Raw genomic sequence first — 15,946 nt, 5'->3', positions numbered from 1 at the left:
TAATATTGATCTCTGCACCTATTGGTATCATTGATCATTGATAGTACAATTGTTCAGATCTAATCCCAGGGATACCTTGAATATCTAAAGCAAGCATCTCCCCTGTTAGCTAGCTCGAAGCGACTGTAGACGTGTGTAACAGATAAGGGTGAGGCTGGAAAAGATGAAGTCAGATCAGGTTAAACAGACAGCTGGAGTATGGAGAGCCAGGCTGGTTGTCTCGAGGATGGTTTCTAATAGGAATGTCTGCACCCTCTAAGGACCTATTAACTCATGCCCATGGTGTACTACAGCAGGATGGCAGCAGCTCTCAAAGATACATGTGAGCTAATGAAGCCACAGGGATACTGTACTGTAGGACCCTGTGAGGGGCTGACAGGGATGATGTATGGAGAAAAGACAAATTAAAACACATCTGTAGAGAGCAGTTGAATGATTTGTGCGCACTGCCAATTGTAGATCCACTTGTGGATTTTTGGACTTTATTAATTAAGGAGTTGGGTCTGGTAAAAGAAAGCAGAGGACGCTCAAGCCGTATGGTTTTCAGGTCCCAGGCTTAATCACATCAACACCCATGGGAGAAAGCTCAAGGGAGACTCTTGCCTGTCAGATGGACTTTCTTGGGGTGTTTTGGATAGATTATGGTTGCTTCTCCCTGTGATTAATAAGCAAATTATGACATTAAATAATGTCGTCTCAAGTGGCACTGTGGTACACTGGTTAGCAATTCTGCCTTATGTGTGGTGGGTTAATTGGGGACTCTAAATTGGTCTGTGTGAGAGCGAGTTTGACTGATTATCTGTCTCTCTCTATTTTAGCCTTGTGTTAGACTGGCAACATGTCTAGGATGTACCCCCGCCTCTTGCCCATTGACAGCTGGGATAGGCTCCTGCTCCCTGGTTGAAAAAATACATGCATATATGACATAGTCTTATACACAGCAGCTACACATCCCTGTCGTGCAGTGTTCGGTGTCAGGCACTTAAGTGAAACCATTTCCCTAGAGCAGGGGTCATCAACTACATTTTTCAGAGGGCCAGAATATTTCTCAGCAGACACTATGAGGGCCAGATGCTCTAGTAAAATAAAATAAAATGAATGTTATTATTTGATATATGAATGCATTCATTTTCCTTCTAAATTGATGTCATTTTTCAGCCTTTGTCAGTGTTGACAGACTCATTACCTATATAGCAGCAAGCCATAGGCTTCATATTTGTGAGGCTGTCAAAAACATGTGCTGTTCCACAGGGCAAGTTTCTAAAATGGAAATAAATAGTATATGAAGTTAATATGTACCCATGTGTTAAGCCTTTACATTGTCAGATTACTCAAGTTGACCAACATCTACCAAACAAAAGCTTTAGTTTGATATAGAGGTGGTTATCTCTTGAAGAAAGTCTGGTTATTCCAGGAAAGTATGGCAGAGAGGTGTTTATCTTAATTAATCCTACACAGCATGAACTTCCACTGAATGAACTCCTACCTGAGGAGTCCAAACTGACAGACTCTGAATCAAAAGGGCTCATGTGGAGCACTGTATTTAGATTATATTTAAACATCAGGACAAATTCAAACAGAGAATGAATTACTGTCAGACAACTTCAAAGTCCTTTTAACTAGAGAAAAGGGGAGGAGAGAATAAAGCCTGAGAGGCTGACAGAGAAATAGTGCGAGCGGCACAAAAACTGAATGAGAAAAATTGGAAAAAGGGGGAAGAAAAAAAACAGCCACGGGGAACACAAACTCCTGCTGCAATGTCCTTTCTATAATGGAGGATGGCAAAGTGCTGAGGCAGAACTTTCTCTCATCTTGCAAAAGAACAAGCGGTGTGTCCTGCTAATATAAAACAAGTATAGAGGACCACTGCCAGATATCTACAGTTGATTTCCAGCCTCCATCCTGCCAAGTGCCCAGGCTTATTTCACCACAAACACACAAGTGGGCTTTCATCCCTAAGCAGATTTACTTCCTCTGAAAAGGCAGGAAAACAAAAAAACAACAGCCACTAACCCAGACGTATCTGTACGCTCCTGACAAGCATTGAAATGATGCGAGAATAGAGTCGTCCTTTTATTTGCATGAAAACGTCAAACCGCTGAAATCTGAGGGATATCAATATCAATTTTTGTCAACTTTAAAAGCCTTAAAATAGAGAACTTTTAAAAATAAATCTACTTTTTCATGATACCAAATTAGACCTTCATTTAAAGCTACTTTTAACTGAAGAGATGTTGCTGCTGCAGCATCTTCTAAAACGAAAATAGTTCCACTCCAATTATCCAGAAAGAAGTCGCAGGTCAAATGAGTGACTGTCAACGTGTGATTACAGATGTGCTCACAGTACTCTCGTTTCAGAAGAAGTGTCTTGACAGCAACAGCACCAACAAAAACACAAAGCAACTAAGTGATGTGTTTTTATGCGCATATCTTCTGATTTGCTATAAAAAGTCCACTTCAACATAATGTTACTTGACAAGCTATTTGCTTTGGGTGACAGTGCTGTTAAACCCTGTTCTCCACCTACCGGTACTCTGGATGTAAATATGCACTTACCTCTGCATCTTTTTCTTTTTTTTTCTCCCAGACTGCATTTCACAGGTTTTCCAAACACAGATGGTATGATGATCAGATAACTGTCTGACTCATGCAGTAAAACCAGGAAGGGTGCTCATTTTGTCTGATATTTGTACAAGGCTCAATCCTGAGGTCAAAGCAAATCCTCACACCTACTTACCAACTGTCTCACTGCTGAAAGTCCACCATGCAGAACACCCTCAGGCTGACCTACCACAGGGATTACATGCAGTGGAGGAAGAATTCAGATCCTTCACTTGTACCTTGCTGCAATTAGAACTCCTGTTCCAAAGCTGCTTTCATCAAGATGTGCTAAGCTACGATTACACATTTTATGTTCACTGAAGCTTAATTCAATGACACAATTATGTATAAAACTAGCAGTTTTATATTTCAGAAATGAAGCAAAAATTCACTGCTCTGTTAATCCACTAGTGATGAGAAGTAAAGCGGCACCAAGTTGATGTTTACACAACCATGAGTCTAACCACATTTCTGTCACAGCACAAAACAAGGTCTGCAGGTCCAGCTGGGTCCAGACCACATTTCTGTGAAGTCAAAGAAGCAGCAGTCTCTCGGCAAGTAGATCAGAAAAATATTATTATGTGTGTAGCACTGAATGAACTGACCAGTTGTAGTAGGATTTGGCCTTCAACACAGATCCCTAGACTTCCTTTCACACTCGTAGCACCGTGGAGAGATCATGTAGCTTATCCAGTAGATCATCCTACAGGTTAGTTGTTGGATAATTTCCATGCTATGAACCAGAGAGCATGGAAAGAGAGCCCTACTACTAGTTTCTAGTACTGCTCTCTAATTGGACAAAGGGCTCAATGGACACTAGATCGGCTCACTAGCCTATCTAGAGGTTCTGTTTCTGCAGTTGGAAGTAAATCAACTGTTATTATGAAAGCTTCTAGCTACCTGCTCAGCTTAGCTGTGTTTTCAAATGATTGTTTTTAGGCCTTTTTGGACTTCAACATGTAACAAAAACACCTGTGGTGATCATTGATTTTTCAACTTTCAACTTATTTTTGGTTTGCAAAAGACATAGTTTAGAACATGGGGAGAAATGTTAGCACAGTTTCTCAGGACCCAAAGTGACACCACAACAATATTTTAAACCTTTAAAATTCAGTTAAAATGAAGTCTAGAGTTTAAAATATATAAGATATTTCTGCAACAAAAATATCATAAAAGAGCTACTCTGTCAATTAATTAATTTGTATATGCTCATATGTTATGTGCAAAATCATAACTACAGCTGGTGAATATTGCATTCAAGTATGGAACTGGTAAACGCTGACATTTTACCACCATGTACGTGTCACCACATATAGGATCAAAATATTTGGTTCACTACGGCCCTACAGGGAAAAGGACCTAAAACACGGTGGGCGCTGCACCCTCATCAAGTCTCCCAGCACAGACAGTGTGAGAAATGTCTTTCATTTCTATGTGAAGGACTTAAATAAATCAGAATACTGCAATACATCAAAAGCTGCACTCCTTATCACTCTGTGGTGAGTTGTGGTAAAGAAGAAAGATTAAGCCATGCTCTGGCTTAGCCACTAAAATTAAGGCTAAGCTGAGCTAACCCACACACTGCACTTGAGATAACCAGCCTCCCCGCCACGGTCTACTTTTATAAGACAGAGCTGCTAATGGCTACAAAAAGTCTTTTTAAGCTGAACTTCTAGTACAACAGTATTAAAAGTGGTTGCCATTGGTGAACAGAGAGAGCTTTGCAATCTTTAAAGAAGGAGCAGTGGAGGGGGGGGGGGGCAGAAGATGACGATCAAAGAAAATTCTGCCCCCCCCCCTCCCTCATCTGCAATTCTTTTTAGCGGGCTGGTTCCCCTCTTACAGAATTTGTTGTTTTACAGCTTTGTTGCATCCTCCTCCTTCACTTGATTTTCACCGAAGCCACAGCAATTGATTTGCAAATGTGCATTCAAAGTTAAATTGGCAGCGGTGAGGGAGGCAGGCTGGAGTGCTTTCTCCTCTGCCTCCTACTCTTTGACCCTGTGGGGACAACAAAATGAGGTACTTGCATGAGAATACAAAGTGCCGGCCATAAAGAGACAACCCTTCTTAATTGAGCTTGTGTTGATGCAAAGCATCTAAATGAGTAGGGTCAACTTTGGAAAAGGAAATAGGCTGTTTTCATCGTGTCTTTCCTGGGGCCATGAACAGCTTTGTTAGTATCTGCCTCGTACTGCTCTTGTCTTGCCAGGATCATGGAAATTTGGGAGCTAAAGGATCCCAACTCCCACGGCAGCTACCAAAAATTGCCCTTTCCACTAACAACTCTGTTTCGCTCTCCCTCTGAGTGCGGCCTCTCTCTCTTTCTCTCTGGTGAAGCAGCTGAAATGAGGATTGGCTACATGTTTAGGCAAGCTGACAAGAGTGAGGCAGCCTGCTGTCGATAGAGAGCAAACAGCAGCGTCTTTACTAGCCCAACAGGAACAGGCCGTTAAGCCTAACACACTATTCTTACACACAAAAAAAGTTCCTTGACTGAGAGGCTTGGGAGTTGATTAAGCTTTGATTTACTTCCAACACTGCAGAAACAGGTCTGAAGGGGCAGCAAGACACTGCTTTAAAATGCAGATTTTAACTGTTTGCTTTGAAGCGCTCACCACATTCTGGCATGAATAATCGACAGAACATCAAAATATACACATCGATAACTCTAAGGATGGTTCAGCTTCTCATATTCAAACAGTCCCGACTTCGATTGCAACTTCATACTGAAGACTTCATTTAAGTTCTCCTGCCAAGAATTGTCAGTTTCAGTTCCAGTAGCCCACCAGTAACAAGCACCGATTTTCCAACCACCGAGTTTAACAAAGGTTTTTATTTCTCCGTGTGTAAGCTCTGAAAAAACAAGAGAGCTGTATTCTAGGACTAGACTCTCACTCTTTATCCCATTTTGCTGCGAGTGCTCTATGATGAGAGCAAGAGGAGACAAGAAGAAATAGAGGGGAAATGATCGGAGGGAAGGAGGAAAGTAAGGAAAGGCAAATATTGGCTGTAGCCACTCTTTTATTAGAAAGCAAAGTTTAAAGTTAGGCTGCATGTATGCTGAAGACCGGATCACTTATTATCACTAATTATCGGTCCATTAGTGAGGGCAGAGTGTATTTGTGCTCATGTCAGGGAAAGAAATCCTTGAGGGGGTTCCGCCGGCTGCGGTCGGCCAACTGTGAGGAAATGCCAATGCATACTTTTGAGATTAGCTCCTGCAAGATGTGTGGCTGTGGAGCGTTATCTCCAGCTATCTGCCCGACCACATAGATCACACATGGCACAGAGGGAGGAAAGGGTACAGACGGGGACTTCCTGAAGTCCATAAGTCCAAAGCAAAACAATGCAGATAAGGTAAAAAAAATAAACCTCGATTGCCTGAATAAGCTCGTTTCACAAACTCGAAATAAAATGTAGAAAAGCTATAAGTTGAGAAAAAAGCCTGGCTTGATCTTTTTTTATTCATCCGACTGATCCACCCCAGTGTGCTCGCACTAAATATAAAGTTTCATCAGTTTCCACTCATACACTGTCGGCATTGTAAGGAGACTAGATGATGATCCCATGAAGGGAATGAGCCGTAATCATATATGAATCACTGAGAATGTATAACTGCAGCAGTCAACGATCCTGTATTTATGAGAGCGATAGCATCACTATGAAAGAGAAAAGTAGATAAATGCACCCTTCACATACTGTTGAAGAGATTTCAAGGAACATCAGTTCTGATGCATAATTAAGTCATGAAGTGGATGTAAAGGGAAGGAACAGCAAGAAGAATTCACATCCAGCTGCTGTCATTTCTCTAACAGCTACCAAAGCTTTTGATTTTTTTATTTTTTTTGAGCGAGCTGCACTTAACAAGATAACAAGAAGAGGAGTTGCTCTAATTGCCTCGTCACATTTCCTTAATACGATCGGGCATAACTGTCAGTCGTCAAACAGAGAACAAATAGCCGAGCAGACACACTTACTGCCTCCTATCCCTGAGTCACCCTTTGTGTATCAACACTCCCATCACAAAATAACAGGTACGCAGCGACTGTCACTTTTTGCACAAAAAAAAAGAAGAGCTGTCCATGTCAGTTCTGAAACCAGCCATTAAATCATCCACAGCACCTGTCAAAATTCCTCCAGCACGCAGCATCACCTTGATACACCAGTGCCAAAAATGATCCATTATCAGTTGGCTCTTTCTCACACTGAGCCTTACGAGTGCCAGACTCTCACAAACATATCCAACCCACCGACAAAGTCACGGCAGTGACAGCTGTAGCTGCACCCGTGGGCCTTTTTTTTCTCCTTTTTATTCTGCAGAAAAGTTTGGCTGCTGCTTTGATTGGCACTCTGAACCAGAGCGGACAGTAAACAGGGGTAAATGTGAGTCATGTCAGACACTGGTACATCATAGGGACTTCCTATGTTGAGTAAAATTAGGTGGAGGGTCCATACTGTTTGTGCTCAAATCCCTCCATGTGACTTCCACACATTTTCCATACACATACATACACATTGCAGACATTGCATCCTCACCCTGTGGCACCCGTGTGGTCCATTTATAATGTTTTGTGAGGCTGTAATGACTCATAGATTGTGTTTATACTGTACTCCACCTGTGTAGAAACCCATCTGGGTAAACATCTGGGACACACTGCATGGAGATGTATTATCTAACCACTGATGAATAATAGATGTTTGTTCTTCTGTTCAGGTGTTAGCAAGCTATTAACTACATCATAGCAAACTCTTCACTGTGTGTATGACCATGTTTCTTGTGCTGTACATTTTTTGGCCGATATTTCTATCGCCCCCTAAATACAATATTTAAAGACTGTGGACCCTACACATCTCCTGTAGGTCTTTAGGTCAGCTCCCTTCTATCATGACAACACCTCTTTTTACACAAATACCACATGCACCTTTGGAGCTGTTGGACATATTTAGGATGTGTCCAATTTTTTATGTGCAAAGAGGATGCAGGGTAGAGATGTGGATATGTCACACTGTCTCATGTCGCTTTGTTTTCAGTCACCAGTGACAGCAAGGAAAATTCTTCCGCTGGGAGACCAGAACGATCACTCTATTGAATCACAAAACAACACCTACACCACCTGCACTGCCCACTCCACAGGGCTGGATTATCCCACAACATTATGCAGCCTCACAGTGCATCGCTGCCGTGCGCTCTGTGATTGAGGCTTCATTACATATAGTCAGGCATGCATCTGCAGCAGCACATCTATTTCAGTATTATGAGCAGTAAACAAAGAGGTCAGCGCTCCTAAAAAAAAAAAAAACCACTGGAACTAATGTCAGGGGGCCATCCATCTGTCTGCAGCCTGAGGTGGGAAGCTCATTGTGCCGGGGCCCCTTGGGCGGCCGCACTTGAGACCTTAAAGGAGAGGGTAGAGCTGACTTGTCCTGTCAGCGCCCGCTGCTAAATGGAGTTCCTGCTCAGTTCAGTCCTTTATTGTGAAGTCTGTACAAGTCTGCAGTGCCCCCAGTATGTGGTTGTTTTGTCCCTTAAACACGAAGAGAGGGCCTGCAACCCCTGCTTTGCAGATAAGCGTTATAAAAGGATGGTGTTTATATATATATATATATATATATATATATATATATATATATATATATAAATGTACCTTTTTTATTTTAAATTCTAAATTTAGCAATGCCTTGGGTGGGGGGGGGGGGGGGGGTCTGAAATGACAGGAAAAGGATGTATAGTCCCTCGCCCTGACTCTTTCCAGTTTTCAGGATTCATTGCATATTTCTAGGAGATACTGTATGCTGTACAGGCTCACTTCAATGCATCATATCACAGCTATTGACAGCCTAATTGATCTGTAAAGAACAGATGGGCAGGCAGGTGGGGGGGGGTGAGTGCGTTTGTTCTGAAAAATGACTACAAAGGTTTCTCTGTGTCTTTTTTTCCCTCTCAGCAGAAGAAAAAGAAGACACGTTGTTGTCAATATGCCAATGGTGCCATCCACACAAAGTACAAGACCATTTCCCTTTGCATTGTGGGAAATACATTTAAATTCACTATACCATCTAAATACACAGTTACCATTAAACATGCTGGCACACACATAGTCTTTTGCAATGTTGTTCCTTAAAATGATTTTAAAATCATAAAAAGTAAAGTTAAAGTAAAAGTAAAAATCCTATTTACATCCGAAAAGATATCGGATTTTTGGGGCCGATACTGTTTTTTGGGGGACAACATATATTGATTTCAAAACATTGGCCAGTATACTTTCAGTATATTTTAATATTAGCGACCTGCTTCTTTACTTTGTGGATAAAAATCCTCAGTAGAACCTGCCTGATATTGAATTGCTGGGTCAATACCATTTTTGGGGATTCAAGCACCAGCTCTCTGGCATACTTTATGTGTATTTTCTGCAATACTGGTGCACATTCAGAAGCTTGAGGCAAGGCATCTGTACTTGTAGAGTAAAATGACATTACTGTCATTGTTTATTGTTTACAGCACTGTATTTCACAAGCTAGTTAGCAACGTATGCTCCATACATCTGTTCAGCTTCACTTTAAACTATGTGATGATATCATGAATAAATTGTCCCAAGCGTCATGTATTTGTATTATGTTCTATAAATTTGCACTTTTCAGTCAATATCAGTCAGGTGCTAATATCAGAGTCCCATACAGTTCCTGGGATCTCATAATGCAAACCCTGCAGGAGCAATAACTCCTGTCAAACTGTCCTTGACCAATCCATTAAAGCCCCACCAACCACATCCAGCGCACGTCACTGCGGATGACAGCGTGGTTGAAATGCCTCATGCTCCCGACCGCCAGTAACAGAAGAAAAAGACCTTTTAAACAGTCACAGTAATTGTGCTATTCCAGCCACATTACACCCCGCAGCACTTCCCTCCCTAAAGGAAATGGAGTTGTGTGCTCAGACTGTAATTACAGTGTGGGTATCAGGGTTGTTTTGGCGCAGGCTATTTGATCTGGTCAGTGGTTCTGTTTGTGGGGACACTCACTCAAACAACAAGGCAGCTGTTTGCAACCCCTGCCTTCAATAAAAGAGCAAACACATGGCCTGATGACAGTTGTTGAGAGGGTGGAACTTTGTTGACTGATGGTGACAGAGATGACTGACGTGACTCCGGTGTCACCTTACTGGTCAAACAGTCTGTTGACCAGACCTCTGAAATGTGACATGAAGTGAGGATGATCACAGTGGAATATTCTATCTGTGGAAGCTTCTTTGATCTACTCCAGGATGTCAGAATGTGACAGAAACGTGCATTTAAATGTAAATTTCAATGAATTAAAGAAGAAGTCTCGTGGCTAAAAACAGTACAGGCTCTTTTTTATGTCACTGTGTGTTTTGCTAAAGTGAAAATAAGCAGCTTTAATCCAGCCTTTGTAGTCCCAGAGGAGCATCTGGAGTCACTGAAGGAGCACTTTCACAGATGCTGAGTTCATATGCTGCCGGTTCATAGCCAATGTTTACAGGCTTGTTAAAAGAACGGAGGCTCAGTCAGCGGTGGGGCCGGGGCCCAGAGACACTAACACTGTCACAAACTATATCACACGTCAAAGGAAATTTGCCTTTTGTAGATCACAGTCAGGAGTTGAAGATGTAGGTGTGTGTAGACAAAAAGAGCCTGCAGCTAACTGGTTGGCAATTTACAAGGTACACATGCATGATTGATGGATCTAAGAATGCAGCATCTAGTGGCATTTAGTTACCATTTTAGAAGATATGCATGAAAGCTTTGTTTGTACAGTCATTTTTAAAGCAATTAAACAACAAACACTTTGCAAAATAAAAAAGCAGCAAGGGATCCAGTGAAGGCTAAAACAGCTTCATCACTCCAACGCCACAAAGTAAACAACACCAGAGTGCAGCATCTGGAGTTAAGGCTTTTATCATTACAGTAAGAGAGAATTCATACATTTTTTAAGCACACATGGGGAATCAAACCTCCTGCCATGCTCACTTAGACTGAATGTTTTTTGGTCTCACTGTTTGTATTGTGTGGAGGAGACATCTAATGGGTCTGATAATAGAGATGAATGGAGAGGCCTGGAGTCTGATTTCTGTGGGGAGCAGATGCTGGTGTGAATCCAGCGTCCCTTGGGCAAGACACAGAGTAAAAGCTGCATATGGGCTACTCTGGATGTCTGCTGGTTTAAGTGGCCTTTTTTAAAAAATGACATCATTCAGGAGGATTAATAGGCACAAATGCTGGGATAAATAGTGTGGGGGAGAAGGGGGGTGTGATGGAGAGGACAGGAAGGAGTAAGTTTTCAGAGGGGGTGTGTATATATATATATATATATATATATATATATATATATATATATATATATATATATATATATAACCTAAAATCAATGCAAACTCACCATATGCCAAAGTTCTGAGTGCAAATAAAAGCAGCAGAGGGACCAGAGCCAGGCGGTACTCCATCATACACTCCGATGTTTCATAGGTAGGCTAGATAAGGTTAGTCACAGTCTTCAGAACACGCAGCAGCACTGATGGATCCAAACAAATGTTCTCCAGCTTATTAAGGAAAATTTCTGCAACCAGCTCCAAACTCCACAGGCACCATGTCAGCGGCTAAGCACAACTTCAAACATCCCACACTAGCAACTTTTATCCCCCAAATAGAAGCTCCAGAGGTCGGCGTCTACTCCCGCGGTGAGTCCCTGAAAAGCAAGCCGCAGGTGATGAGAGGAGAGGCGGCTAACAGAGCGGCACGCAGCGCCCGGTTAGTTTGGTCCTGTTCTCCGCCGCTCTCCACGTTTCTCACAGAGGAGAAAAACTAAATAAAAGCTTCCTCTGAGATTCAAATAGTCCTAAAGTACGTAGAGTCCTCACGCGTAGAGGAGCAGTCGACTTTGTTAAAGCTCCATCTGCACCGTGCTCTCCGCCGCCAGTCCCTCTCCTCTGCTCCGCTACTAGGAATGAATTACTACAGCGTCCCCACAAAAACACACGGTCCCGGAGCCAGAGCACAGCACGGTGCAAGCGCACGGAGCTGGGTGGATCACTTCCGGTCGCGCTTTCAAAACAAAAGTCGTAACGCGTTGCAATGATCAGGACAGAAACAACACAGGGTGTTTGTAAAAGTGACTGCTTGGATTTAAACACGAGTTTATATGTTTATCACGTGACACACAAATTAACATCCTTCATTTTGTATGCTACCTTTTGTTTACATTTCTCCCATCCATAAACAATAATAATTAATTGTTATGTTAACAATCATTTTACATTCATGTAAATGCTGTTTTTAATTTTTTTATAATAATTGCATCTTTGTTGTTCTGCATTTATGCTCATTATTGGCGGTATTAATCATGACTGTTATCGCTACTGTAACTATATTTTGAAAGCACACACACCAAGCTTCCGGTTTGCCCCTACTTAAATCTCTCACACTTTATTATCCCAGCGACATTCTCTTAAAGGGCCAGTGCGCAAAATAGTATAAAACAATGTGGGAGCCAGTGACAGAGCTTTGTACTGACACCTGATCAGGTTTTTTAAAGATCATTATTAAGGCCTATGCTTTGGAACAGAAACATACAAATAGTATTTTATTTTCATGCCATTTAACTAATGTGCCATACATTTCTGTAAGTTTAACATACACCAATGTTCAAAAGTTTGGCGTCACTTGAAAATGTCTTTATTTAAAAAAAATGAAGATAACAATAAAGTAATCAGACATACAGTCCAGACATTGTTAATGTGGTAAATGACTATTCTAGTTAGTAAAGGCTGATTTTTAATATATACAAAGCTATACAGAGGCACTTTTCCAGCAACCATCATTCCTGTGTTCTAATGCTACATTGTGTTAGCTAATCGTGTTAAAAAGACTTATTGATGGTTAGAAAACTCCTGTGAAATTATGTCAGCACAGCTGAACTGTTATGCCGATCAGAGAAGCTGTAGGACTGGCCTGGTGACCCCAAACTTTCGAATGGTAGTGTATAATTCCTCCATATTAAAGGCTGTTTCATTATAATGATCAACCTCAGATATTTTAAACATCTACCATTGATGGACTCAATCGTAATTTTATAGACTATAGCATATGTACCTATGTTAGTGGATTTATTTATTTCAATTTAACCTGTATATTCGCCTGAATTCTATTGAATAATAAACTTGTTGAACTAGATTTTTTAAAAAGTTTTCCAACTTCAGCAGGTAACATCTTACATGCAGTGTGGAGGAGGAGAAACCATCATTAAAGGTGATTAAAGCAATTTTATCTTTGAATCATTTATGAGGGTGTGAATGTTAATATATTTCTGTAAAGACTCCACTTAGAACCCATTTAGACATAACTTTTTTTTTCACTGAAGTCACAATATTCAGTATGGTGCAAATGTCAACATTTATCTGAAAGCTGTTATCTTACCACAGAAGCATAAATTACGTTGGCAGTTTGTATGAATCCGAATGCAAATTTGTGTTACATGTGAAAGACCTTTGATCGTGCCGACTGTGGTGCTATGTATACAAATCAGGCAATGGAAATGACTCAGACTCTGAGAGATACAAACAAACCCAGCACACCACTGCAAAAATGTCACTGTTTATCTGAGCGCCTGGCTTTTTCCTGCACTTGATGGAAAGCGAAAAGCAATATCACATGTGCCAGGAGATATGGCAAACTGCAGCCAATGAGACTTGACATAAGCGAGAGCCACAATTCTGCAATGAAGCAATAAGGAATGATTGGGTAGAGTGCTGTTAAGCTTGAATAAATATTAGGGGTCAGACAGACCTGGTAAACACACAGCTCTTGACATTTATAGAAATGCATTGGATGGTGGCATGCATCGAGGTGCGCATACTAAGACGACTTCTGTCTCAAACTGAAATAATTCCACGTGGATGACCGAGAATAAATTCTCTCTTTTTTCAGGGTTAACACCCCTGATATTTCTTTTCATGTTTTATGCATGTACATGTTTAATTTAATTGCAGAAACTGATTAATTGAGCATCGCTCTGTGATTGAATAAAACATGATGAGGCCCTACGCTAAATGCATTTCCGTTCGTCTGTGACTGATGCTGCTACTTTGGTGCTTTTGTCAAACATTTGGCGTAGCTGTCAGTGGAATCAAGCACTCCATGAATTTCGACTAATTATCCACATTAGGTGCTGAATTACAATGACAGCCCATCAGCGTGGATTGGTGCTGTGCAGCACACTTGCAGCTGTGCCATAGATCACAGATCCATGCTTTCTCTCTCTTCCTACACACACACAGACACACAGACACAAAGGCTTTGGATTTATGAGGTAAATTTTTACTATGCAGTTGAATGTATTGTAAAGGCCTTCAGCTTTTGGGAAGCATTAAAACATTCCCTGGCAGCAAAGTGAAAGACAACCTCGGTGATGTATAGAGGCTAATTAATGGAAAAGGTTTGGGCGGTCAGTTTTTATTTCTCTATCTCTGGATTCATTTGTGTTTGAATAAAAGCTTGGGAATGTAAAAATAATAAATCAAGCCTCTGCAATAAAGTCAGAAGATTATGTGTTTTTTTTTGCTAAAATAATGCAGGAACATTCTGATGAATATACTGAATGCTAATGAGCCGCTGTTAACACAGGAAAAGTCATTACACAACAGGACAAAAGTATATGGACACCCAGCCACTTTGTGTTGTTGCTGGCTGTTTCCTTTCCAGTGCATTAAAGGTAGGGTGGGAGATTTCATTCTGAGGCACTTTTTGTTAAATTAGTGTAACTTCTCTTTGAAATCCGATAGCAACCGATTAGTTCGGCAGTTTTGCTTTAAAACGAAGAATATGAATCATCTGTGGAAGCTATAAAGCACTAACAACATCAGCCAATCCAGCCATCAGCCAATATAATAACATACATAATATAACAATATGATAACTTTGTGTGCTTCCTGTTTCAAAATAAAAGCTCAAAGACATAATCTTCCTGGTTTTGTGTGGAAGAACCTGTCAGTCATGATGTCATCATCCTTCCTCAGACCTTATAAATGATTAAAGGTAGGGTAGGAGATTTTGAAAACTCAGTGAGAGTCAGCTAGATTTCCAAAGTAAACACACGCCCCTTTGTCTCAGAGCTCACCCCGAAGCCACGCCTCCAATCATCACCTGAAGACGAGCTGCGGTCTGTGTCTTCGGCCATCATGCACGTACCTCTCTGGTGCTCTCTTCAGAGCAGGAAGAGAGTGACAACCAGCCAATCCTCTGGGTGGACCCTGCACGGAGTATTGGCTGGTTGTCACTCTCTTCCTGCTCTTCCTATATACTTTATACCTCCAACAATGAATGAAATTTTATAACTGTTTGTCTGGAAGCACGGCATAATTGATAAAATGTCAGAATCTATTGATTGGTTAATCATAAACAATCAATCAATAATGCAAACAATCAGCAGCAGCAGATCTAGTACACTGCAGCATTAGGATTCCCCACATTTACAATTAAATCCTGCTACAAGGATTAATAATGTTAATCTTAAAAAGAGATCAATTGGATGCATATGGTGTCCATTTACTTTTGGTCACATAGTGTGTGCATCATTATTTTTGGCAAGAACTCCGCACTGGACATCTCAGCCTGTGTTCCTAACTAAACCAATGACTTAAAGTGAATTGAAATCATGATGGATGCCTGACCTCTGCCATGCTTATTTCTCTCTGCAGAGCTTGTGCTGCCACTAGCAGCAATTTCATTATTCCACACTGTTGATTAAATGGCTTCATAAAAAGAAAGAGTCCACTTTTTCAAACTTCGAAACAAATAATCAAACCAACAATGAACGCCAACTGGACTTATTACTGTGCATGCAAAGGCTGAATAATCAAAGGAGTCTTCTTAGCTGTGTGGTTATTTTCGTGTTCACTGCCTGTCTGCTTGTACTGAGATTGTTCAACCATTTTTAAGAAGAGGAACCTCTAGCAACCATCTGCATGGAGGGTTTTCTGACAATGTGCTCTAAGGGTAACTGCAGCTCTCTCTGACTCTTTTCACCACCCTCCTCCTCTCTGCAGCAGGTCAAACCTGTAGCCTCGTGATTCATGGACTATTCAAGAGTGCTAGAGATGTGAGTCACCTCCTCACCCTCTAAGGATGGAACAGTATACGCGACCTTGGGACAAACACAAAAAAAAAAACATTTGTTGCTCCTGTGTACTCACTGTTAACTGTGTTACCGTTGATTTATAGACATTATTAAAAAAGTTCATCAGAATATGAAGAAGTATCAGCAATCCTCCATAGATTGTGTTGCAGTTAAATTGGCATACTAAAAGATAGCTAATGTAGAAAGAGTCCATGTA

General features: G+C 41.1%; 1 protein-coding gene across 4 annotated transcripts in view; it reads right to left on the bottom strand.

Moving 5' to 3' along the window:
* The window catches only part of robo3 (roundabout, axon guidance receptor, homolog 3 (Drosophila)), a 71,945-nt gene extending 60,406 nt beyond the window's left edge, over nt 1-11,539 (bottom strand). For all 4 annotated transcript variants that reach the window (XM_028420930.1, XM_028420931.1, XM_028420932.1 and 1 more), the window contains exon 1: nt 10,999-11,539. In XM_028420930.1, coding sequence (XP_028276731.1) covers nt 10,999-11,065 — 67 coding nt within the window. In that variant the 5' untranslated portion in view covers nt 11,066-11,539. The remainder of the gene's footprint in view (nt 1-10,998) is intronic.
* Nucleotides 11,540-15,946: the final 4,407 nt, after the last annotated feature.

The sequence above is a fragment of the Parambassis ranga genome, chromosome 14 (assembly GCF_900634625.1).
Source record: "Parambassis ranga chromosome 14, fParRan2.1, whole genome shotgun sequence".
In the NCBI taxonomy this organism is placed as follows: Eukaryota; Metazoa; Chordata; class Actinopteri; family Ambassidae; genus Parambassis; species Parambassis ranga.
The sequence above is the reverse complement of the archived record's forward strand: the minus strand, read 5'-3'. Positions and strand labels throughout refer to the sequence as shown.